Raw genomic sequence first — 27,317 nt, forward strand, 5'->3', positions numbered from 1 at the left:
ATTTTCCAAAATCAGTGGAACAAACTACTTTTTCGGTCCTTCAAATCTAAACTGATCATAATGCCTTTTCAAGAGTACATTTTCACGCTTGAGGAAATAAGCCATATCTTTGAATTCAGAAGTTGGGTCTTCATAATCTTCTTTTCTTTAATATCGATGGCCACCAAAACCTTGACCTTATTTCTCTTTTCGTCCAAGAATTGTATTTGATCCCTAAAGTATTTATATACCTCCCGCTGATTTTCAATAATAGTTTTAAAATCTTTGTAAAAACAACAAATCTCTTAATAACACTTCATCAACAATATATTAGCTTCATCCAACTTGATCTGAAGCTGCAGAAGAGTCTCAATATCCTTTTGAGATTTCGATTTTTCCCGCTCTAACTCGCCACTAAGTTACACACCTCCTTCAATGATTAAGTACAATCAAGAGCATGAAAAATGGTAGATTAATGCCATCAATTCGTCCGTATAAGAAATACACTCCGTAGGTGTAAATTGACAACTAAAGGGGTCAAAACTTTCCTTGACAACTAATAATAATATTGGTCTTAATCCGTTTTAGAGCATGAGAACCTTCCCCAACTTAAGCATATCTGACACGTCCCTCTAATTTCAACGTTTAATATTTAAAGTTAAGAAGTTATATTTTAATAATTTAAATCTTATTTAATTTCTCAGTCAAATTATTTATTAAAATAATATTTTATTTAATTTTTATTAGTTAGTATAAATATAATTTATGAAAATAAGGTAAAAGTAATTAATTAATTAATTAATACAAAGATGAGATACATTTGTATCCTTATTAATTTATTTCAAACTTTAATTTTTGCATTCAATTTTTATGTTATATTTTGAATTTTCTAATTTCTATATTTTTATTTTTAAAGAATGGGGTTAAATCTTCTCGAAGATAGTTGTAAAATGACGATTAATATCTTTTTAATTAATAAATATTTCTTTTTTTTTCTTCTCATTTTTTTTTAAAAATACATCGATATTATTTATATTAACCGATAAACATCACTGATAATTTATTAATAATATTTATTTTTTAATATTTTTACAAAACCGCATGATATTCAAAGTACTTATTAATTTTTATGTTATTTTTTCAAGGAAATAAATAAATAAAAAATCTTAATATACATTTATTTCTTTATAAAGTTAAATAATTACATTTTTGGTCTTTCTTTTCATGATTGAATTTTTCTTTCCTTGTAATCTCAACTTGGACTATCTCTATATATACATGTTTTTATTCCAAACAACTCAAGCCTTTTATTATTTAAGCTCTTCAATAATTCCAAAACACTAAATAACCTTGAACTAAGTGGTAGCTGCTCGCACCTCATGGAAAACCAAGTAAGTATTTATTCAATTGTTTTAAAATTTATTCCTGTACCTTTAGATTTATTCATGTATTTATTTGTTTATACCACAACATATTTTCTCATATGAAATTTGTGGAATTTTGAGATCTGAATTTCAGTGATTCACCTATTCAGTGTATCAACGTTTATTCGAATAATATCAAATTATTTAAATTTTAAATTATAATTTACAAATTAAACATTATATTTTTTTAACCATTAGATCTGAATCAAACTATTACTGAAGCATTGAATGCTTGTATGCTTGCAGTAAATGTGTGCCCTCTTGTATAAGTAGAAAAATGCAAATGGGAAAGATAAAGAGAAAGCGATTGTAAACACTTCAATCCGAATTTTTTGTGTTATTGTTATATTTATATCTTATTATGTAATATAAAACAAAGTGTTAATAGCTGAGACAATTATATTCAATAATAATAATTGCAAAACTTTGTTTAGATACATGAAAATCTTATAGATTGATTTAGGGGATGTTTAAATAAATAATGATGTTTTTAACTGGTGTATAATCTCGATTCAACGACCACAAATATATTTAATATATAAATAAATACGTTAAAATTTGACATTATATAATCGTAGTCCGGAAAATTATAGATTTTTCTGAATTTTATTCATTTATTTATCTTCTAATCTATTTATTTTCACAATTAATTTGATACATTTTTTGTTAGGAGGAATTGAACTCAAACATAGGAGATTCACATATTCAAGAGGGAGGAAACGATGCTATCAACACATCAATGGTGTATGGCTTCCTATTTGTTATCATATTAATAATATAGTGCTTTTTGATTAATTATTAAACTTGTAAATATGTAAAACATGTTTTTTCTTTTTAGGTTGCCCCAACAAGTTACTTTCAGTTCTTTGTTGAATGGAGACAATGATGCTGTTGAAGAACAAATGATTTGTGATTTTGAATCTACAATTCCCAAGTATCTCCCTATGCACCCATTTGATCCTTTTTATTCTAGTTCTAGTTAATGAATTCTTTTATGAGCAATCTCACTCCAATTTAGTGATTTTGGTATTCTCACATGAATAATAATATATATCCATTCGAATCCGCTTTGAATTTGACAAAAAAAAAATTTGTTTTGATTGAGTTTAAATTTGGATTTGAATTTTCTCTAATTATAAAATATGGGGACGAATCGTATAATATGGAGACTAATATTCATCATAAATTCGTATTCATATTCATCCCATTTATTTTATTATTTATTTATGATAATTTAAAATATTAAAATATGACTTAATATTTTGATTTGTATTTATTATTTAAAATATTTAAAATTTATGTATAAATCTTTTTGAGATTATTTTATTTTATTATTTATAATATAATTTTATTTTAAATTTTTTTATTTATTAAATAGATGGTGGCGGAAGAGTTACGCGAACCTAATTCAGATCTGATTTATATGAATTTGGATTTTATTTTCCATATCTATTAGGGATCTGATAAAAAAAATATGAATTGTTTAAAAGTTCGAATTTAAATTTGTGTAAGTAAAATCCGTTCAGAACCCGTCCACTATTTTCACAATGTCACCGACTAAACCACCACAAATTTATGAATAAAATGTCAATATATAAGAAAGGAGAGTTATATATATTGTTTAAATTTTGAATGAAAATTTGACATTTGTCTCTTTTGTAGTTTTAGAGTATTGGTTATCTTGTTGTTCGCTGTAACTTGGATTTATAATATGAACCAGTGCCCCTTGAATTTACATTGATTAATGATATTTAAGTTTTTCAAGTTACACTTATTTAATATTCATTAAAATATTTTGAATTTTTAAAATTTCATGATCTTATTATATGGTTGAATCATGCATAGGGAGGAACCTAGAGACGAAAATGATATCATAACAAGTGAGAATGTTACCGCTGCTGCTGAGAGATATCAAAATCTGAATATTTCGTTGGAAAAGGTAAAAATCTCAAACCACTTCATCTATTTTAGTTCAATTCTATTAAGTTTTTCTTTTTGTTAATTTTATTAATTAATACTAGTATTAATTTAGCTAGTCTGAAAAATTGTGTGGTTTTTATTAGAATTAATTTATATTTTTACAAATTTGTAGACAAAATTTATTAGATGATATTTTAATATTTTTCATAAAGTCCCACTTGTATTTAAGCAAATGAGTGGTGTGAACAAACTGTATCTTTATTACTTTTGCAGTTTGCAACAGCGTGTGCACCAATTTTATAATCATTTTAAGAGTAGTGGAAATTTGTTATTATTCTCTCTTCTCTCTCTCTAGTTTGTTTTGTTCATCTTTATCACTTTGTGCACCAATAATTGATATCTAGAGCTCTAGTTCAGATCTACAGAGAAACACGAGTGAAATAGTGAGGCGTTGTGTGATTGATTTTTGTTCGGAGAATTCGTGTTGAATTTCTGTTCAGAATCATAGCAGAATCACATATCTTGATTTTGCGGGATTGGAAAACATTGTGTTTAGGTGAGACCTGAGTGTATTGCAGAAGATTGAAGGTGAATGGAAACAATATGAGCACCAAACTTCTAGTGTTCAATGAGAAGAACTGAAATCGTTGGATGATTCAGACGCGTGTGTTGTTTGGAGCTCAAGATGTTCTTGATCTCATCAACGTTGGTTACGTTCAGACTACACTTCCAGAAAATGCAACAGAAGCGCAGAGAAATGCTCAGCATGATCTAATGAAGAAGGATCAAAAGGCTCTGTTCTATATCCATCAGTGTGTGTATGTGAACATGTTTGAGAAAATCGTTGATTCGACGATGGTGAAAAGCTGCGTGGGACACATTGGTGTGGTGCTACGACGGTGATGCATCAGTGAAGAAGGTGAAGCTTCAGTCTCTACATAAGCATTATGAGAATCCCAACATGAAGAATAATGAGAAGGTACCTGACCATATCTCCAGAGTGATTCTGATCACAAATGAGATGAAGTCGTGTGGATAAACTCTTTTTGAAGAAAGTATAATTGAGAAGGTACTTAGATCTCTTACTCCTCAGTTCGATTACTTCATTGTAGCAATTGAACATTCTAAGGATCTGAGTACCATGAGAATAGAAGAGATGCAAAGCAGTCTAGAGGCGTAAGAGTTGCGTCTAACTGACAGAACCTTTGAGAGAGAGGTAGAGAAGACTCTAAAAGCTTCTTTTGTCAAGAAATACCAGAAGCAGTCTTGGTCAGAAGTCAAGAAAAGACATGGTAGGTCTCAGAAGTCAGAAACCTCAACTTCTAGGAGTCAGAAGGGAAATGAGAAGTATGACAAGAGAAAAGTTCAATGTTAATGTTGTAAGAAATTTGACCACTTCGCTGTAGAAGGAAATCAAAAGAAGTGAATATAGCCAGAAGTTTTGATGATGAACATATGCTATTAATGGCTTCTAACTCTGATATTGCGTCTCTAGAAGAGTGGTGGTATATGGACACTGGTTGTTTAAACCATCTTACTGGAAATAAGAAATGGCTGGTTGATTTTGACTATGGGAAGATGACCAAGATCATATGTGCTGATGATAAGTATCTGAATGCTGAAGGAATGAGGAATGTTGGAGTGATTCTGAATAATGGCAAATCTACGTTAATTCATAACGTCTGGTATGTTCCTGGCATGAAGAGCAATCTGATGAATGTAGGTCAATTAATTGAAAAAGGATTCTCAGTTACCATGAAGGACAATCTTTTGAAGATGTATGACTGTAATTAGAAGTTGATTATGGAGTCAGAACACGGAAGGAATAGAACATTCAAGGTGAATGTTAAAACTCCAGACTCTGGATGCCTTAGCGCAACAAGTGTTGTGAAGGAAAGTGAGATGTGACACAAAAGATTTGGTCATTTGAACTTCAGAAGCTTATGGCATCTGAATTCATAGAAACTGGTACGTGGAATTCCTACAATTAAGAAACCAGAAAAGTCATGCAATGTGTGCATGAGAGGGAAGCAACCAAGACTGTCATTTGCATCAGAAGTAGCTCTAAGAGCAAAACATGCTTTAGGAATAGTACATTATGATGTGTGTGGACCATTTCCAGAACCTTCACTATGAGAGAATAAATACTTCGTGTCATTTATGGATGAGTTCACAAGGATAACATGGGTATCCCTTATAAAGTCAAACACGAGGTGTTTGCTGAATTAAAAAAATTCAGAATCAAGGCTGAGAAACAAAGTGGTTAGACTCTGAAGATTCTCAAAACTGATGGTGGAAGTGAGTATAACTCCACAGGGTTCAAGACTTTCTATGAGGAGAATGAAATTGAGCATGAAGTTACTACTTCATATACTCCTCAACACAATAGTCTTACTGAAAGGAGAAATCGAATTTTGCTTGATATGACACGGAGCATGCTGAAGGAAAATAAGCTTCCTAACACTTAATGGGGAGAGAGTTATTGCCACTACAACATATGTGCTCAACAAGTGTCCAACCAAGAAGCCGAAGGAAATTATTCCTTTTGAGAGGTGAACTGGAGATAAGCAAAGTGTGAGTCATTTCAAAGTATTTGGTTATGTCTGTTATAAATATGTTCCAGATGCTACTAGAAAGAAACTGGATGATAGAGGCAAGGTGATGTTACTGGTGGGGTATCATAGTACAGGTGCTTATAAGCTTTATTGTCCATTCACTAATAAGGTTGAAGTCAGCATAGATGTTATTGTGAAAGAGTAAAAAATATAGGATTGGAGAAAATGTCAAACCAAATCTAGTGTAGAGTTAACTTCTGAAGATATTGATTCTGATTCTGAAGACGAGTCAGAGCCTGAAAATGATTATGAGAATGAGTTAGAATCAGAAGGCGAGATTGATTCTAAGGAAGAATCCGATTCTGATCCAGATTCTAATAGTGATTCAGATTCTGGTGATCCAGATTCTGATGGTGATTCGAATTCTGGTGGTAATCCATATTCTGAGAATATTCCAGATTCTGAAGATGGTCATGCTTTTGAAGTCGGTACTTCTAGAGTTCCAGAATCAAAAGGTTCCGAACAAGTTCTAAGACCACAAAGAATCAAAAACATTCTGAGAAAGTTTATAGAGTTTGACATGCTGCAAGATACTGAAGTAGATTCTAAAGGGGAATTTATTCAATGTGCCATGTTAGTAGACCCTGAACCCTTGAGTACGGAAGAAGCTCTCAACCAGGAAGTTTGGATGAAGGCCATAAAAGAAGAACTTAATGCCATAGAGAGAAACAAGACTTGGAAGCTGACAGAACTTCCAAAGAATAAGAAAGCCATCAAAGTGGGATGGGTTTATAAGGCGAAGCTAAATCCAGATGGATCAATTGGCAAGCACAAAGCAAGGTTAGTTGTGAGAGGTTTTCTGCAGAAACCTATGTTAGATTACTTTGAAGTGTTTGCGCCTATAGCAAGACATGAAACAATCAAGTTGGTGATTACGATAACTGCTAATAGGAATTGACCTCTGATGCATTTAGACGTGAAATATGCAATTCTGAACGGTCCATTAAAAGAAGAGGTTTATGTGTCACAACCTCCTAGATTTGAGAAAAAGAATCAAGAAGGGATGGTGTACATATTACACAAAGCTTTGTATGGATTGAAGCAAGCCACTATAGTTTGGAATCTGAAAATTGATTCATTTTTCAAGAAGTAGGGATTTCAGAAATATGAGATGGAGTATGGTGTCTATGTTCAATATACTGCTGAAGACAATATGATTTTGGCGTGTCTGTATGTTGATGACATATTGCTAATAGGAAGTTGTGAATATGAGATAGCTAAGTTCAAGAAGGAGCTGATAAATGAGTTTGAGATGTTAGATCTAGGAAATATGGTTTATTTTCTAGGGATGGAGATTATGTACTTTGAGAAAGGCATAATTTTACATCAGCTATGAACTTGAGCTTCTGAAGAGATTTGAGCTGCTGAATTATAAAGTTGTTGTCAGACTTGCTGATACAAATCAGAAATTAGATTCTGATTCCGATGGTGATGATGTAGATGCGAAAATGTTCAAGCAGTTGGTAGACTCTCTGAGGTATTTGTGTAATACCAGACCTGATATTTGCTATGCAGTTGAAATTATGAGTAGGTTTATGAGTAAACCGAAGTGATCTCATTACCAAGCTACTGTCAGAATTCTGAGGTATATATAGGGTACTATAAAGTATTGAATTTTGTTCCCTTCTGGTCCTGAAACTGACTAAGAACTTATAAGTTACTCAGATTCTGATTAGGGTGGAGACAAAGTTGACAAAAGATGTACTTTTGGATACTTGTTTAAGTTTCTGGGAAGTCCTATTTCCTGGTGTTCGAAGAAGAAACTAGTTGTTGCTTTGTCAACTTGTGAAACAAAATATATTACATGTGATGTGACTACATGTCAAGCTGTGTGGCTTCTGAATTTACTGTAGGATCTGAAGATCAAGGTAAACAAGCCTCTGAAGCTCATGATCGATAATAAGTCCGTAATCAATCTTGCCAAGAACCCAGTGTTGCATGGAAGAAGCAATGATATTGAGACTAAGTACCACTTTCTGAGAAATCAGATTTATAATGGAGTGCTAGAAGTTATGCACTATAGCACCCAGAAGCAGCAGACATATGTTCTGACGAAGGCGATCAAGACTGTTCAATTTCTTCGCTTGAGGGATGGAATTAGTGTTATTAGTTTTAGTTAACCTGAATATGAATTAAGAGATGGTGTTAGAATTAATTCATATTTTCATAAACTTGTAGACAAAGTTTGTTAGAGAGTATTTTAGTATTTCTCCTAAAGTCCCACTTGTATTTAAGCAAGTGAGTGGTGTGAACAAATTGTATCTTTATTCCTTTTGCAGTCTGCAGTAGTGTGTGTGCACCAATTTTATAACCATTTTAAGAGTAATAGAAATTTGTTATTATTCTCTCTTCTCTCTAGTTTGTTTATCACCTTGTGTACCAACAATTTTTTCACTAAGAACATCTCCAACGCTCACTCGAATTTGAGTTGCTAAATCTAATATTCGTGGGCCTGCTTTTTCCAAAATAAAAAATATGATGACATTTTACCCCACTACAAGTCTCTTACCTGATCTCAATATGAAAAACATACTCTTTTTTATAAAAGCCAGTCTTAGAATTTCGGGTGAATTTTGCTATGAGTTGTATTATGAGTCTAAATGGGGCTCCTAATACTTTAGAAATGATATAGGGTTTTATGAATTGCAAGGTGTCCTCTTTATTTCAAGTACCTGAGCATGCATGTGGCAGAAAATCCTAAAAGATAACTTATTTTGAACCTTTGTTAGTTTGGGAAACATGGTTGTTCTCATAAACTCGACTTTGAACTCTATCTCAATTCTCTCTACCCCCCCCCCCCCCCCCTCTCTATCTCTTAATGTGCATATCTAATTTTTATGGAGATGTATATCAAAGTGTGGAAAGAATATTGTTTGTTTGCAACTACGTTTCGTTTGGGTTAGTTCTAAGAGGGCTTCTAAGATTTCTTGAGTTAGATGGGCAAATGTTTTTAAATCTAATAGTGATATTGGTTTTGGATCTGTGTCTCGTTAATATAGATTTCTTTTGCAAGTGGAATTAGAGGAACATCTTTAGGGAAAAAGGGAGCTTTGTGCGATATATTTTAAATGTTAGACACGAGGAAAAAAGGGCTTTGAGCTAGTTTGGTGGATGATTTAATGGGTTCAAATGCAACTTTCATTGCTATAAAGGTATCTCCTTTCTAAAGTCTTGTGTGAACTCCAACACAACCAGGTTCTCAAAAGGGATAACCAAGATTGAAATGAACATTAGATCAGGGAGGATACTTTAAAAGTCTAGTTCCAATTTTTTTTTCTAATTTCAAATCAATGTGAGTAGATGGTTGTAGTATGGGTTAATGGGTCAGGGTTGTGTTTCATTGAAACTTTAGGTAGAAGAGGGGTTTGTTTGGGAACATGATATGGTGAATAACATGATAACTATTATAGAAAAGACCACTTCTTACTTGTAGACGATTATTGGGCTTGGTAGAAGGAATCCAAATGTGGCTACTCAGTCCGAATTACATATCCAAGCCTCTCGATTGTGCTTCCCCCATGTGGGGAGATGTTTTAGATGTTGATTCCATCCTTTGGTGTGAAAGATCTAGACACCCTTTAAGGCTATTATCTTACCCGAAGAAATCTATTCAGAAAAAGGATTGTCTTTGATCCTTTGGGGTTATTGTGCATGTTATTTGATAGTAGACGGAGTCAGGTATGAAATTGTTTATATAGTGTAATATGGATCTTAGGGTTTGTCTACTTTATTTGTCATTTTTTTGATATAGAAATTATGGGTATGTTTAGGTTTGCTTTGGCTCTAATCAGACACCCAGTTGCGTGGTCCATTTGGAAGTCCTATAACAATTATATTTTCTCAAAAATATTTATGTTAGTAGAGTAATTGGTGAATAAGATTAAAGGCTTGTTTGTTTTAGTTTTGAAAAAAAGGATTTCTTTTTTGTATTTTTAAAAATGTATTTTTCAAAATATTATAAGTTTTTTATATTCGTTTTTTAAAATTGAAAGACTAATTTTGATATTCTATAACATAAATATATATTATTGAAGATCAAAATATAGTCGAAATCACAATTTTTTTCGAAAAGTTGTATCTCAAAAATAATTTTTATGAAAAGTTATTTAAAATAGTTTCAAAATTAAGTGATTTTTTTTTGAAATTTTGATATCCAATTTTTTTTAATAAAATGATTAAATATCTAAAATAATATTTTAAGAATAACTATTCAAACCGAATTTTCATTTGAAACTTTTATGAAAAATTTATTTATAATTTTTTTTACATAAAATTATGTTACACTATAAAAATCATTTTGAAAAAAAGGCAAAACAAATCCACCATAAACTCATATTAAAAATGTTTTTTAAGACATCTCCTTATTCGTGCAGTGACTTGAGTTAGAGAATAACTTTTTTAGTTAGATTGCTAGAACTTTGTGTCGTTCGTATGTCTAGATTTGATCGTGGCTTGGACTGATTTATGTTCGGGTCCTTCTTAACTCCTTTTGTTTCGACTTTTGTAGTGATTCTCTTCATCGTATTATAACTATTTGCCTTCAAATTGGATTCGTAGTTTGTTCTTTTGGTAGTTTGTGTTTTCCGTGTTTTTCCCATGATTTCTCCTTTTGATATTTTTTTTACGATTTCGGAATACTCTTATACTCTTATACTCTTTATAACCATTCTCTTGTTTGAACCTTTATTTATATTAATATATTTGCTATTCAAATAAACAAACAAAAACATTTTCTTGTAAAAAACATACATTCTTTTAACACTTTCTCTCTTTTTTCCCGAGAATATTTATCTCCTCTTCAATATCAAATCTCCATCTTTTAACATTAGTGAAACGAACACCATTCTTCCAGAATATTGGTTATAAATTTTTATAACTATTATTATCAAAAATTTATATATATTATTTATTTATTTTTTAAATATCTAAAAGCTGAAAATCGATATTTGTAAAAATAATTCAAAAGTTAAATTATATATAAAAAAATAATGTATCATTTAATAATTGAATGTTGAGTATCATACCCGACATTTAATCTTTGTTATGTATTATCATTGAGATAATAAAATATATTTAAAAAATCTTAATACCAACATATTTTAAGCAAATGTTAAAATATATGATTCATAAAATAGATGCATTTTTGACTTTCTCTTATATTTAATTATAGGGAGGAGTGGATGTGTAATATTATGAATTAAATTGAAGTTACTTAGCAAAGTATAAAAATACATGACTTTAATACTAAATATTTTTAAAAAATTGAGAAAGGCATAAATTATTATTATTTAAATTTGTGCCATAATTTGTTTTAAAACTTTTTTATCCATTAATGCTACAAGGTCAAACTTTTACCTCTAAGATAACATCTCATGGATATTTAGAATTTTAAATTAGAAATCTATATTTTTGATAATTTAATTTAAAAATATATCAGCATTCAAATTATTTTCATTTGTTAAAATATTATTTAATTTAATATCCATGTACTATAAACTATGATTTATAGCGGTACATATTTAAAAGGAATTTGTTATTAAAGAGACAAGACACATTTGTATTCTCATTAATCTTTTAAAATCTTAATATTTATATACTTTAGTCTTTAATAACAATTTCTTGTGGGTCAATTTCTACTATAGCCTCATGGAAAATCTAGTAAGTGTTTTATTAATCGAAAGGAAACTCAATTTTGATCCTTCGGGTAAGAAATGTCAAGGTGGAGGAGGTTCATGAAGAGGTTGAGATGTTCTTTATCCATTATTACTCTGATTATATTTTGGTCGACCAAAAGCAGAGGCGATTATTGTACTTAGCTTATCATTAATCAATAATCAAACCTTATCTTCTCCTTTTCTATTGAGGGGTAGATACGAGGGTGGCTAAAATGGATGGTAGCAAGTGTCTCGAGCTAGATGGGTTTATCTTATCTTTCTTTAAAGATTATAAAGTCTTATTAGAAGTAAAGTTGGGACGAGATTTGATAATTTCTTCCACAATGTTATTTTTCAAGGAGTCTTACATGTTATTTTATCATCCTCGTTTGCAAGGTGGACTCCCTAATATCTCTCAAAAAATTTAGACTCACTTCTCTCTTTAGGTCCATGTATAAGTTTCTAGCTAAATCCATAGTTGCTAGATTTGCCATAGTAATGGGAAAACTCATATCAACCAACCATCTAACCTTCACTAAAGGTAAACAACTGGTGGATGGAGTTGTTGATATGAATGATATTTTGGACTTTGTTAAGAAGTCTGAGAAAATACTATTTTATTTTCAAGGTGCATTTTGAAAGTGTGTATGATTCATTTAGTTGGCCATTTCTTGAGCGTATGATGAAGATGTTAGGGTTTTATGGATAGTGGAAGACTTAAATGAATGTGTGCGTATTTTTAGAAAATTCTCTTCGCCTAGTTAATGGGTTCTCAACAAAGGAAATAAATATTCAAATAGGGCTTAGGCAATGTGACCCATTGGCACCCTTCCTTTTCCTCCCGATGATCGAGGGCTTGAGTATATGAGGTGTGCAAAGGATAAAGAGCTTCATATAGGGGAAAGGGGGGGGGGGGTGTGTCAAGGCACACATTAATGGACTCATGGTATGTCATATATAGTTAGTTAATGATATCATTATCCCAAGAGAGGTGTCAATAGACAACCTTTAGACAATTAAGGGAATTCATCGTAGCTTTGAGTTGGAATTGTGTCTCCAGGTTGACTTTTTTTTATAAATTGTTTGTTTGTTCATAATATGTATAGTTTTTTATGGGTTTGGATGGATGCTTCTTTATATTTTGGCCGGGGTAACCTAGCCTTGTTTTTAAGGTCAATAATGTTTTATATTTGGAAGCATGTGATTAACCTTATGTCTAAAAGTTTTGTCTCATGGAGAAATGAGTTTGTTTGCATGGAGCGATTTTTTTTTCTTATTAATTTCTTTTTCAGTGCTATTCATATCTTCCATCTTTTTTTTATGAAGATGTCGACCAAAGTTTATAGACATATTATTAGATTAAAGAAGAGGTTCCTTTGGGGTGGTTCCAAGGGAGACTCCAAAATTGTTTGGTGAAGTGATGAGAATGTTTATAAGCCTAATAAGATGGAATACCTCATGTAATCCTAAGTAGGGATGCGAGGACGGTCAACTTGGAACTTTAGGATAAGTAGAATTAAAGGTAGATTATGGAAGGGGCCTTCTAATTGGAGGGAAGTTATTATTGCTCAGTATGGCTCTAAGTGGGGACTGTCACCCCTCAGTGGTCGTCAAAGGGATTTTAGGGTGTCATCGTATTGGTGGGGCCGAGTGGTTTGGAACTTAGATGAAAAAGAAAACTATTTGTTTGAGAATAAGGCTTTCTAATAACCTTGGTTGGTAGTCTAGTTTGTACGATTAAAGCCACAACAATAAGGATGTTTGGCATTAACTACATGATTAGAATGGTGTGTATATGGTACCCGCTGCTTATAAAGATAATGCATAGGTGTCCGTGGTCTGGAGACTAGGTGAAATCGGGTGGTGAGGGTGTTTGCATAAGTTTGAAATTTTGGGCTCCTTCTCAGGTCACCATTTTTTTCTATCAATTTATTTAGAATAGAGTTCTTATGAGGTTCAATCCTTTTAGAAAGAGGATCATCGAGGACATATGTGTTATTTCATGTGTGTCATGTTGGAGCCGTATGGAATCTTCTAGTCACTCGTTTTCTGCATATGGATATTTTGTATGGAATTTTTAGATTTGGTAGGAGGTGCTTATACCACTAAGTTCTCGATCGTTTGATGGGCTTGGACTTTAGAAGAGGGAAGGTGGGGGTAAAAAAGTTAGGTTTGGCTTGACTATAATATGGAGTTCAATGTTTTGGTCCATCTGGATGATCCATAATGATTTTATCTTTTATTTTTAAAATAAGTTGGTTATAGCACATGGTGTTAAGAAAATGAATGCAAGTTTTGGTTGTCAGTAACTTTGCAATCATGAATGATTCAATACTTGTCTTTCAAATCTAATCAATCGTCATTCTAATTATGATTCTGATCTAAGATAAAAACAATTCTCTTTAGTAAAATTGAAACAATATTGGATAAATTATAATAAAAAAAAATATATGTAAGATTAAGAAAATAAAGCATGATTAATTTGATTAGTAGAGATATAGTTGTTAGGAAAAAAGTAACAAAAATTATTTATGAGATTAACTTAAAACTTACAAATAAAAATTAATTATCATATATGTTCTATATGTTCACACTATTATGAGTGATATTTTAAAATCATTTGCAAATATGTTTAATGCAACACTTAATTTTGTATGTTTTTTAGGAGGGATTGAATTCAATTAATAAATCTTCACAGGATCATGGGAGAGAAATGTCTGATAGAGGATTCAATCTAAACCAAACCCCTTCCCAATCACCTTTACTTGAAGCCATTGCTACACCAATGATGTATGACTCTCCTATATCTTATCAAAATCATAACATTGTACATTTTTATTAATGATTAATTAAGTAAATATGTATACCATTTTTGTATTTTATAGGTTGCCCCAACCAATCACATTCAGTTCTCTGTTGAATGGAGATGATCTTGCTACTGAAGAAAAGATGCTTTCTGAATTACAATCTTCATTTCCAGAGTATTTTCTTATCCACCTATTTGATCTTTCTTATGGGATGTTTTTTCTTTAAATCAAATTTATTGTGTATGTTTTTTCAATATCTAATTGGAAACTTCATAAATAATGTTAAACACTTTATTAGTATTATTTGTCTTAGAACAAACCCACTTCAATTTACTAATTTTGGTATTCTCACAGTGCCACCAAATAATTCTTGTGATGAACATAGTTATCTTGTTACATAGACTTCAACTCCCTTTTGGTTCTTGTTCTTTCAATATATATATAACACTCATATGGAATTGTACAATATATGTATTTGTTATATAACTTAGATAAGCATCTTAAATATTATATTTTCTTTGCTATACCCCTACATAGACTAGTGCGTGTCTTGTGTGAGACTCGTACAACATATGTCAGATAAATAAGATAAATGTCATCATAAAACTTGTCTTTTTCTTTTGACACATCTCACACATATATACAAGGATTAAAGAAGAGTTAAAACAAAGTTGATCACTTATGAGTTAAAACAACTAAAGTTGAGTACAACAGTTTTAATTTTTTTATAATAGATAGATAAATAAAAGTCAAATATTATCATATTTTTGTTTAAAATTTATTTTATTAAAAATATTTAACTTAGATGCACATATATAGTTTTTATCTTTAATTTAAATATTTTATGTAGAGTCAACAAAATCAAATGGGGTGCAATCTATGACTAAGTTTAAGTTTAATGGGTTCAAAATGTTAAAGGAGAAATGTCTCATTTGTCATAAAATCCGCTACTTTAAGAAGGGTAGAGCCTCAAGAGGGGGAGAAATCTTGATTCTATGTAAATGGTGGTTTTCTCATATGAGGATGGTAATGAGTGTGATGATGAACTAGTTGTAACGAGTTTCAAAATAGATAAGAGTTGAGTCATGGAATTAGGATTGTTTTATCACATATATCAAAGGAATGAATAATTTTTAATTATGAAGTCAAAATAAGGTGGAGTTGTTCAACTCAGTAATAATAAGGCTTGTAAAGTTCATGGTATTGGAATAATTTGTCTCAATATGTTTGATAACTCTGAGTTCCTTTAATGTATTTTAAGGCACATTCCCGAAATTAAGCGGAATTGGTTGTGCATAGGTATGTTTGACGACTTAGGCTATTGTACTAGAATTTAGTATGAAGTGAGAATTTGGCACAGTGCATTGATTATTTCAAAAGGGTCCAAAACGTATGGTCCATATGTTTTGGATGGTTCTATTATTATTGGTCATGCATTAAAATTCTCAAACAGAGTTATAAGCCCTATAGAAAATCAAACATGATCTAAAATGAAAATTTTAATAACTAACAAATGAGTTTGGAAGGAAGCTATGTATAAGGCAACATAGAACCACAATTGATACATCACAACAAAATGACCTAGCTGAACATATGATTATGTCCATTTTGAAGTGGGTTAGTTTTGTATTGTTTGGAGGTGAGTTATCCAAGAGTTTATTAGGTGAAGTTTTTAGTACTGGAACTTATTTTATCCATATATGTCGATCTATAAAAATATGCATTAAGACACCTATTGAAGTTTGAAATGGAAAACCAATAAACCACTTTAATTTAAAGATTTTCAGAGCTTTGACATTTCTACATATTAAGCAGTACAAGCTTGATGCTAGAGTTGTGAATTATGTCTTCATTGATTATCTTGAAGTTTTGAAGGTATACAAGTTGTGGAATGAAACCAATACAATAAAATTTCATTATATGTAGGAATGTCAATTTGATGATACACGTATAAGGATGAAGTGCAAAAACATGAAATTTAAAGACTTGTAGAAACTAAGATGGAAAAAGCTCAATTTGAGGCAAAAGTTCTTACTAGTGAGTCTAGAGATGAAGAGGATGTGGATGCTCCCACTTATAGTTCTAGATAAATGCAATCTACAATAGCTCTAGACTATCAGTTGACACATGATGTGTTAAGGATAGATATTGTACCATCTAAAATACGGTTATGCTAAAATTATTTGTAATGCTTGGAATCTGAATAAAGGATTGTAAGGCTCAAAATCAAATACCTCTAAGGAGGCATTTGAAAGAAAAGAGAGTAAAAAGGTTTTAAGGTGGTGAATGAGTAAATTCATTCATTGGATAAGAACCATCCTTCAGAACTTGTGAAATTACATAAGAGACAAACGATAGTTTGATGCAAATTGATCTTCAAGATGAATGCATGTATTCCACGAATTAAAGAACCAAGGTACAAAGAAAGACTTGTGGCAAAGGGTTTTACTTAGGTGGAAATGATTGATTACAGTGATCGCAATCGCGATGCCATTGGGATGAGACATGAAGTGGGCATAATTTTATTTGCGAAAATGGGAGGAAATTGGCTGGGGCGCGAGATGGATATCTTGATCTCTATGTCATTTTTCAACTATGTTATGTTATTTTTGCAAATAGAGGAGTTTTCTAAAGAGAGAAACTTAAAGAAACCAACCAAAAGAGGGATTATTATGCTTACTAACCCTATGAGTGTTGAAAGATATTTGGTTGTAATCTAAGAGTTGAGAATCACTTTCATACACTTTAGAATTAAATGTTCCATGTATTGAGAAGTTGCGAGATTAAGTCTCAAATAGATAGGTATTAGAAAATATTCATATGAATTTGTTGAACTAATTTTTTGTAACTTATTTTTAATCTTCTATTGAAAACTCTTGATTGATAGTGGATAAAAAACTACTATCTCCCTCATAGTAGATAATTTTGTATCTAATTGAGTAAACAATTTTTTTATTTATTGATTCGCTACTTTTGTTTTTATCCTTGTTAGTAAATGGTATGCATACACTATATCAATAAATTAATTATTTGTTTTGGCTGTTTAGTTTAATTGTCATTATTTTTTATCTCATGCATCATTTTTGTGTGTATTTTGATCCTTCATTTTACGCCAAGGAGGTATATTGAAAAATTAAATATTAATTTTTAATTATAAAGTGATTTATGATTTGAGATAATTTTCTTCGTCTTCAAAGCAACTTATATTTTGAGAGTGACATAATGCAATTTACATTTGTGATCTAGTTTAACAAGACTCATTTTTCTTATTTTTCTTATATTGTTTGATGAATTATTCAACTTAACTTAGGCCTGAAGAAGCAATGGCTGGACAGGTTCAACCATATAGCCCTATTACTACAAGGGATACTGAAGATTATGATACAACATTAACTCTATCTTTGAGGTAACAACTTGTTTAATATTATTCATAAATTTGTTTAAGTTTTAAATTTATTAACACATGGTTGTTTGCATGATCGAATTTAGTTAGGTTTAACGAGTTTTCTAAATTAATAATTCTATACTTCTGAATCTAGATCGTATGTTGCATACAATTTCATTGTAGTTTGTGCATTAGTGATAGATGGATTGAAATCAATTATGATTAGATGATTAATTAACTTGACTGTGTGAAAGTGTTGACTGCAATTCATTTAGATTATTTTTTAATATAGATATATTGATATTTTAATTTCTTCAACATTCTTGAATTGCATTTTTTTATAGGGAGCAAATTCACAACATGACAAGTGTGAATGTTACAAATCCTCAGAGAAAATTGAGCATTTCATTGGGAAAGGTAAAATTCCCAGAATAACATATTTTTTTTTATTATAATTAATTTAATCCACAGATAATAATATGAAACATTGACAACATTTTGAATTACAGCAACCAATAGTAATGCAACATGGAGATGATCGTCCTTTGAAACGAACCATTGAAGTTGGAGAGTCTTCCACTGCTAAATATCAAAAGGTAACAATTTCTCATCCATCACACACCAAAATCCATTATAAATGAAAATAAAATTTAAAATTTTTTCGTGAAAATCAAATATGCTCAATTATACCAAAGAATACTTAGATGATATGATAATAGATTTTTTCAATTTAACAGATGGTCATAGATCTCCTAGACACATAACAGTGTTAAATTCTCAATTGCGCAAAAGAGGATATTCGATTTATTGTTTGATAAATTGGTTTATTTTGACTTTTGAGTGGTTTGCAGAAGGATCCACCTCCTATGGTTGTTGTTGCAAATGAAGTAAGGAACTACAATGCTTCAAACAACGCCTCTAGATTAATGCAAGTGAGGAACTATAATGCTTCAAGCAACACTTCTCGATTAATGGAAATGAGGAACTATAGTCTTCCAATCAACATCTCTGATCCCAAGTACTTGTCCTTCCAACATCTCAAACACACACAATATTTAAACATTAATTTTTCTCTTTAATTTTGGATGTTTTATTTTCAGTCCAGTTCCAAATACTCTATATCACCCCCAATACGAGGTCATGGGTATTTCAGGTGACCCCTATATTAGAGCGATGAAGGCATTAGGTAATTATATTTGATTAAATTACTTAATTTCTTGGTAATTTTTTCAAAAACTTACTACAAGATGTAAAACACGAACACAGGAACACAAGACCGACACTAATATATCAATATAGAAAATAATATAATCACAAGTGTTAGAGGTGTCAGTATGAGACTTTAAGGCTTTTTTTTTACATGATTATCATTGTTTGTAATATGCAGGTTATCATCAAGAGAGAGATTGGTATTTCATATTCAAATGAAGAATGGTTGGGATTTTGGAGAGAAGATGAATTAAATAAATTGGTTGAAACTCAACTTTTTTTTAAAATTGATTATTATCTTCCATCAATTACAGTAATTTGTAATATGTTTTTTTTTGTCCGAGTGATCACTTAAACATTTTCTTCATATTTCTTGCTCTAAATTTGGTACATCAAAACCATTTAAGTCTTTTATGGATTTATATTTTGATTGTTTAATATCACTTTTTTTACAATATTGTTAAATATTATACTTTATTTTTAATAATTATTTATTAATTAAAGTGAAAGTGATTATCATTTCATACCGAATCAAAGGGATTGTAACTCAATTCCAAACTAAATTCTTATATTTTTGCAAGGAAAAGTTTTGATGATATGGATTCTAAATCTTATTAAAGTTGGAGTAACCTCAAAGTTTTATGTCCAAGAAAATTGTAAAACTTACAAAAAAAAATAATAATTCTCTTTCTCTGTTCTATCAGCGGTGTTTTCTACCCTTTAGTGATTACTATTTGGCCATCAAAAACTAGAAGATTGAAAAGTTTGTCACATTTAGTTACATCGAACATGTAAGTTTTTTTGACAAATTTCTCAGTTTTAGGTTCAATGGAATTTTTCCCATTTGAAGGTTTCTATAATTTGCACACATAAGGAGGTCTTGACTTTAATTTTGCCACATTGACCTTATTTTCTTCGACAAAGTCATTGTTTGTGTCAGATAAGTTATCTATTTTGTATAGCTCGACGTAAGCTTCTTTTTACTTTTTGTGTTACTTACTCGACCTGGCCTTTTCAGACTTCAAACATTCAACCTGTCGAACCCTATCTATCAGTTGGGTTATATCCCTTAAATAATGAGTGTCTAACTTCTTGCTAATTGAATAGTCTAAACCACCTACGGCCATTTCGACCAACTCGTGTTCTGGGACTTACGTAAAATACATTACCTTGAGAAGTCTAGACTTGTTCAAGTAGTCATCAATCGACTCAAGCATTTTATGCCTAACTCTGGCCAATTCCTTAAGGCTAATTTTTTACTGACCCATGTAGAATTGTTCATGAAACACTCTCTCTAGTTGACTCCAACTATGTATGGAATGATGACGGAGTGTGGTGAACCATGTAAAGGGATTTTTTGTTAGAGAATTTGGAAAGTATTTCATATTTAAATTCTCATTACTAGTTATATCCCCTGCCTCAGTCTCATATCTTGTGATATGTTCACTGTGGACTCATTGGTCTCACTAGAAATCTTGGTGAGTTTGGGGACATTCCACCCCTTGAGGAGTTCGGTATGTCGAACATATTCTAATAGCCCATTTTTTGGAAAAAATCTATTCGACAACGTTAGTTATATTATTCTACCCCTCAAAGTTGTTTTGTTAGACATTCCTAAGTACTTGATCGACATCCTAGTCTCTTGGGACCATAACTATTTCAAGACCATTATGGGCTTAGTTCCTATCTCTATCCTAGGTGGAGGTTGTTCGACAGGAACTTGATTAATAGGCCTAAAAATGTCAACAATTCTACCAATCTAATGGGCTAACTGCTGGTAACTTTGGGTGATATTCTGAACCAAGGGATGAAATACCGTACTTATTTATTGTGTCAACATGTTCACCATCTTATGGTTACTCTCGTCCATTTATTGCCTAATTGTCGCTAGAGAATCAGTGGTCAAGGCTGGAATTATATGAGGACCATATTGAAACCCCCTTGTGGTTTCCCCATCCGACCAGGGTTGCTTATGGTAGATCCTGACTCCAAATATTGATTGAGACGTGACATTATTCTTGCAGCATTATCTGTAAATAGTGAAGCGTAACTTTGTAACCCTACCATCATGGCAGTTGGTATGCCATATGGGTAATTCGTCGTAACTAAGGAAAAAGTAAAACTTAGGACATATGGGAGATTAGGGTCCCCCACTACTGTCGGAGTAGACCTAGGAAAGGCTAGTATGCTTGTTACCGACAGTAAAGTAGCCAACACTACTAGCATCAATGTCAAAGTCGCTACCAGAGATAGAATGAGGAATGTGACTCTGATAATGTTCATTGTCCATATTGTACCAATTGTTGTAGTAACGGTTGGTTTAGGGTATGAAGCATTGTTTCAGGCACGATAAGTGTTTTTTGGGTTAACCATTTCTGCTAAGATCCTACCACTCCTCAAACGCAAAGTAAATAATACGACATTTTCTTGTAAAAGAAAAGTAACTTTTTGCACAAAATGTGTCCCACTAGGGCGTGCCAATTTGTTCGCAGGTGTTTTTAGCAAATAATCACGAGTTTTTGAAATTCTGAGATTAACTAAAAAAATATCGAGAATAACTTTGCGCAAAAACTTTTACAAGAAAGTATGTGTATGATGTGACTACGAATGTCTGCGCGCAGACAACGTAAAAGTGAACTTTAAAGACAATAAAACTTGAATTAAAGTAAAAGAAGTTTAAAGTAAACAACATTAAATAAATTCAATAAATGATAAGAAAAGGTGTTTTAATTAAGGAAACATAAAAAAGTACAAAGAAAAGGACGCAATCTGACTTATTACTCACAAACAGTTTCACACTTTAGCTTGGGAACTTCAGTTCTATAGAGAAAGTATAAGAAATTTGCGACCTTGGTTACAACATATGAGTCTGCTATATATTGTTTATGACAGTTTACTCCTAAAGAATTGGCACGTCTTTGAATGCATGAACTCATCTTCTTATGTACTGCCACGTCGTAAGCACTTTGAAACTGCTGAAAACCAGTATGCCACATTCTCTAACTGCTCTTAGCGACTAGTAATTGCATGTTCGTTGAAGGTAATTTTCGATATCACTAAGTCCCTGATGTTCTTGGTTTCCTCAATCTTCTAAGTCTTTGGAGATTGTCGAAGTCTCATCCTTGACATGGTGTCGAGTGCTTACCCAAGTCTGTTTCTGAGACTCCTCCAAACCATGTTCCAAGATCTTCTCTTGAGATTCTTCCAAACCACATCTAGAAATGTCAATCGAGAAGCCCTAGTCAACGTAGAATTATTGTTGACTCTTGCCAATAAATGCTAACACCTAGCGTTTCACTAATGCAATATTCATTTTAGCATTCAATTGACTTTTTCTACTAAGTAAAAATACCATGCTAACAGGTTGAAAATAATGTTGTTTCACTAGGGTTGAAAATGACGTTGTTTCGTCAGGGTTGAAAATGGTTTTATTTTGCCAGGGTTGGAAATGAACAAATGCAAATGAAGAGACAAGATAGTTAGATATATGTGTTTCCTTTAAGTGAATAAAACATTCCACCACGATTATTTAAAACAACAGTTATGATATATGGCTAACTTAATGTAATTTTATTAGAAAAATGTCAGGTTTTAAGCATTTAAAAAATTAAAAAAAATATTGAAAATATATCACAACGGTTAGTTTAAAAAACCGTGGTGATATATTTTTTATGTTAATGTAATTATATATAAAAATTGCCATATTTTATGTATTAAAAAATTAAAAAAATATAAAAATATATCACAACACTTAGTGTAAACAACCATAGTGATATCACTTTCATTTTTTTAAACTAAAAATATATAAAAATGAAAGGCGCAACTAAAATAATGAAGAAATCACTATTTAATGGCTCTAAGAATCGAACCCAAGAAAAATATATGATATCACCACGGTTGTTCTAAACAAGTTTGGTAATAATTTTATAGTTTTTAATTAAAAAATAAAACAATTTATGGGCACTTGAATTTAGAGATATTGTTAGAAGTAATCCATATTTAGAAGTAGTATTGTTAATCAGAAACATAAGCTTTTGAGGTTGCTATTCCATAAGTGTGTTTTAGCTTATGGGTTATAGTATTAGTTTTGTTAAATTTAACCTAGCTAGTATAGGTTAACATTCTCGCCTACGTGACATTATTGTTTTTGTATATAAACTGAATGTGTAACAGAATTTTATAATGTAATCAATAGAGTTTCTCTCAAAGTTAGTTATATCTCTCTTCTCTTTCTTCTCTCTCCATCTTCATCATATTCATCTTCAACCTTGTGCACCAACAATTGGCATCTAGAGCTCTGGTTCGATTCATAGGGAAAAACGAGTGTATGGTGAAGCGTGTGTGATTGATTTTGTTTCTTGAATTCACATTAAATTCATGATCAGAATTGTAATAGAATCTCATTTCTTGATTTTGAAGGATTGGGAAACACGAGTGTTTGGTGAGATCTGTGCGAGTTTTAGTGCATAAAATAGAAGATGAATGGCGGAATTGGTAGCTTGAATACAAAGCTTCAGCGTTTGATGGAAAGAATTGGGACCAGTGGTCGATTAAGATGTGTGTGTTGTTTGGCGCTCAAGACGTTCTTGATCTCGTCAATGACAGTTATGTTTTGGTTGTGGCGGATGCGATAGAAGAACAAAGAAACACACAAAGAGAAACGAGGAAGAAAGATCAAAAGGCTCTGTTCTACATCCATCAGTGCATGGATGCAAACTTGTTTGAAAAAATTGCTAATTTGACAACGACGAAGGCTGCGTGGGACACACTGGTATGGTGTTACGGCAATGGTGCATCAGTGAATAAGGTGAAGCTTTAGTCTCTAAGTAAGAAGTATGAGAGGAATTAGAGCAGGAAACACAAGTAGTTGTGGAAGAGCAACCTGCTCAAGTAGAACAAGACCAGCGTAGGTCAAGCAGGATACGTCACCTACCTGAGAGATATGGATATCTCATAACTGATCAAGGTGATGTATTACTCATGGATCAAGATGAGCCTGTGACCTACCAAGAGGCTATAACTGGTCCTGAGTCTGAGAAGTGGCTAGAAGCCATGAAATCTGAAATGGATTCCATGTACACAAACCAAGTTTGGACCTTGGTAGAGCCTCCTGTAGGAGTTAACCATATAGGATGCAAGTGGGTCTTCAAAAATAAGTCTGACATGGATGGTAAGGTACATACCTATAAGGCAAGACTGGTTGCAAAAGGATATAAACAAATTCATGGTATTGACTATGATGAAACCTTTTCACCAGTTGCAATGCTTAAATCTGTTTGGATTTTACTTGCTATCGTTGCATATCATGATTATGAAATATGGCAGATGGATGTCAAAACTGCTTTCCTTAATGGGAATCTTCTTGAGGATGTGTACATGACACAACCTGAAGGATTTGACATACCAGAAGAAGCCCAAAAGATATGTAAGTTACAAAGATCAATCTATGGATTGAAGCAAGCTTCCAGAAGCTGGAATCTTCGTTTTGATGAAACAGTAAAATAATATGGATTCATCAAGAACAAAGATGAGCCTTGTGTCTACAAGAAGGTTAGTGAGAGCATGACCGTTTTCCTGGTATTATATGTAGATGACATATTACTCATTGGAAATGATGTCTCTACCCTGCAACAAGTAAAGTCTTGGTTGGGGAAATGCTTTTCTATGAAGGACCTAGGTGAACCAGCCTATATATTAGGAATCAGAATCTACAGAGATAGATCACAAAAACTGCTTGGCCTAAGTCAGAGTACGTACATAGACAAAGTGCTGAGACGCTTTAATATGCATGATTCCAAGAAAGGATTCATACCTATGCAACATGGCATGTGTCTATAAAAACACAATCCCCTTCAACTAAGGAAGAAAGGGATCACATGAATAAGATTCCATATGCATCTACAATAGGATATATCATGTATGCCATGTTATGTACTCGACCATATGTCTCGTATGCTTTAAGTGCAACGAGTAGGTACCAATCTGATCCTGGTGATGCTCATTGGGTAGCTGTCAAGAATATCCTTAAGTATTTGAGAAGGACTAAGGACTCATTCTTGATATATGGAGGTCAGGAAGAGCTGACTGTAATTGGATACACCGATGCTAGCTTCCAGACAGATAAGGATGACTTTAGATCGCAATCTGGTTATGTGTTTTGGTTAAACGATGGCGATGTGAGTTGGAAAAGTTCAAAGCAAGATACAGTTGCTGATTCTACAACCGAAGCCAAGTATATTGTTGCCTCAAGTGAAGCAAAGGAAGTTGTTTGTATCAAAAAGTTCATTAGTGAACTTGGCATAGTTCCTAGCATTGTGGATCCCATTGGTCTCTATTGTGATAACAATGGTGCTATCGCACAAGCTAAGGAACCTAGATCTCACCAATGATCCAAACACATACTTAAGCGTTATCACCTCATTCGAGAGATAATAGATAGAGGAGATGTGAAAATATGCAGAGTACCTATACTTGACAATATTGCTGACCCACTGACAAAGCCTCTTGCGCAGCAGAAGCATGATGGTCATACTAGATTTATGGGCATTAGGGGTATGTCTGATTGGCTCTAGTGCTAGTGGGAGATTATTGTAAGGGCAAATTGTCATACAACATACAATCATAGGTTTCGATGATGACAAATGACCACCATGGATGAATCGGCATTGTCGATTCCACTTCTACAAAACAAATGCAACATATCACCTATCATATCCTTTTCTATGCTCATCTAAAACTGCCATACTTCGTACAACATATGTGGATAAAATGTGATCATGACAAAATGCATGAAAACCACAAAAATATGAATTTTTGCAGATTTGCAGGGTTTGAGTTGACCGCAAGGGTCAGCGCATGAACCACGGGTCAGCGCATAACATAGTGCAGTTGGTCACTGGTCAGCGCATGAAGGCTGGAGTCGACCACAGGATGGCGCATAGCATAGTGCAGTTGCTCACGGGTCAGCGCATGGAGAATTGAGTCGACCACAGGGTCGGCGCATGAAGCCTTCATTTTCCCACGGGTCAGCGCACGCCGACCTATGGTCGACGCATACTGATATTGCAGGCCATGCATCGACGCATAGACCTGCTATGGTCGACCGCTCGTGCGCAAATTCAGTTTTTGTGTATTTCCCACCCTGTTTGAAATACTATTAAATTTGGTTGGTAAGTTGGTTATTATATATAGAAAGTTTAGTTACTTGTGTTAACCAACATTTGTCAAATTGATTCAACTGTTCAAAGAAACAAGAAAAAGTGAAATAGGTGTCCAAGATTCATCATCTTCATCTTCAACATCTCACAACACATCAACTACACACAACCATTTTTGAAGTGCTTTGTGATTGGTTAAAGGTGATAAGGTTCGAAGTCGAGATTGGGGAATCCGGTTCGGGTTGAAGCTTGTGACAGGTTTTTTCTTGAATAAAACCGTTAGGGTTTTGTCCTCCAAGACTGGTTTGTGTTTGGGGGTTTTTGGACGAATTTCTTCATCAATTTTCAGCTGAGCGAAGGTGATTGAGAAGAGGAAGTCTTCGTCAATCTAGTAGCGGATTCAGTGATATTGAAGGGAAGATTTCGGGTTCGATTTGTTGTAGTTGAGATCAGCCGGGCCGAGGGTTTGAAGAACTGAGGGTTATTCAACAAAGGGGCTGGAATCAGAGGTCTATCAACAACAATCGAAGGACTTGATTCACCTTGAATCAAGGAACAAGGAGTGGAAGCAACATTCAACGTCTTGAGAGTTCTGTTGTATATTTGCTTTGCAATCCTTGTATAAACGGTTAAATTCAACAGGTGATATCTATTAAATCATCTCAATTCTAGTTTTAGAATTGAGGGCAGACGTACCCCAAAGCGAGGACGACGGGGGAACTGCCTCATCAAATCACTACGCCAAATAAGGGAAAAGAGGGCGCTTATTTTGGCCTATAACAGCGCTTTTAAGCGCCCTCTAATCTGGCGCTGGCATAGGTAAAGACAGCGCTTTGTTCTCCTGGAGAAAGCGCTGTCTAAAGTGGCCACATTATAGTGCGCTTTAAGAAAAAAGCGCCCTCTGGAGTGGTCCATAAAGGGACACCTTAGAGGGCGCTTTCTGGAAAAAGCGCCCTCTAAAGTTGTCAGTGTAAAGTGTTTAGAGGGCGCTTTCTGGAAAAAGCGCCCTCTAAAGTTGTCAGTGTAAAGTGTTTAGAGGGCGCTTTCTAGAAAAAGCGCCCTCTAAAGTTGTCAATGTAAAGTGTTTAGAGGGCACTTTCAGGAAGAAACGCCCTCTAAAGTTGTCATTGTAAAGTGTTTAGAGGGCGCTTTCAGGAAAAAGCGCCC

At 32.8% G+C, this 27,317-nt stretch overlaps 1 protein-coding gene across 1 annotated transcript; it reads left to right on the forward strand.

The window, feature by feature from the left end:
* The first annotated feature begins 1,262 nt into the window (after nt 1-1,262).
* On the forward strand, nt 1,263-19,363 carry LOC127121290 (uncharacterized). Its single transcript, XM_051051830.1, has 12 exons — nt 1,263-1,370; nt 2,074-2,147; nt 2,242-2,337; nt 3,249-3,342; nt 14,258-14,382; nt 14,478-14,573; nt 17,710-17,805; nt 18,129-18,201; nt 18,294-18,380; nt 18,636-18,802; nt 18,885-18,970; nt 19,172-19,363. The coding sequence occupies exons 1-12, from the start codon at nt 1,359-1,361 to the stop codon at nt 19,210-19,212; spliced, it is 1,047 nt and encodes a 348-aa protein (XP_050907787.1). The 5' UTR covers nt 1,263-1,358; the 3' UTR covers nt 19,213-19,363.
* Nucleotides 19,364-27,317: the final 7,954 nt, after the last annotated feature.

This window comes from Lathyrus oleraceus, chromosome 2, assembly GCF_024323335.1.
Source record: "Lathyrus oleraceus cultivar Zhongwan6 chromosome 2, CAAS_Psat_ZW6_1.0, whole genome shotgun sequence".
Taxonomy (NCBI): domain Eukaryota; kingdom Viridiplantae; phylum Streptophyta; class Magnoliopsida; order Fabales; family Fabaceae; genus Lathyrus; species Lathyrus oleraceus.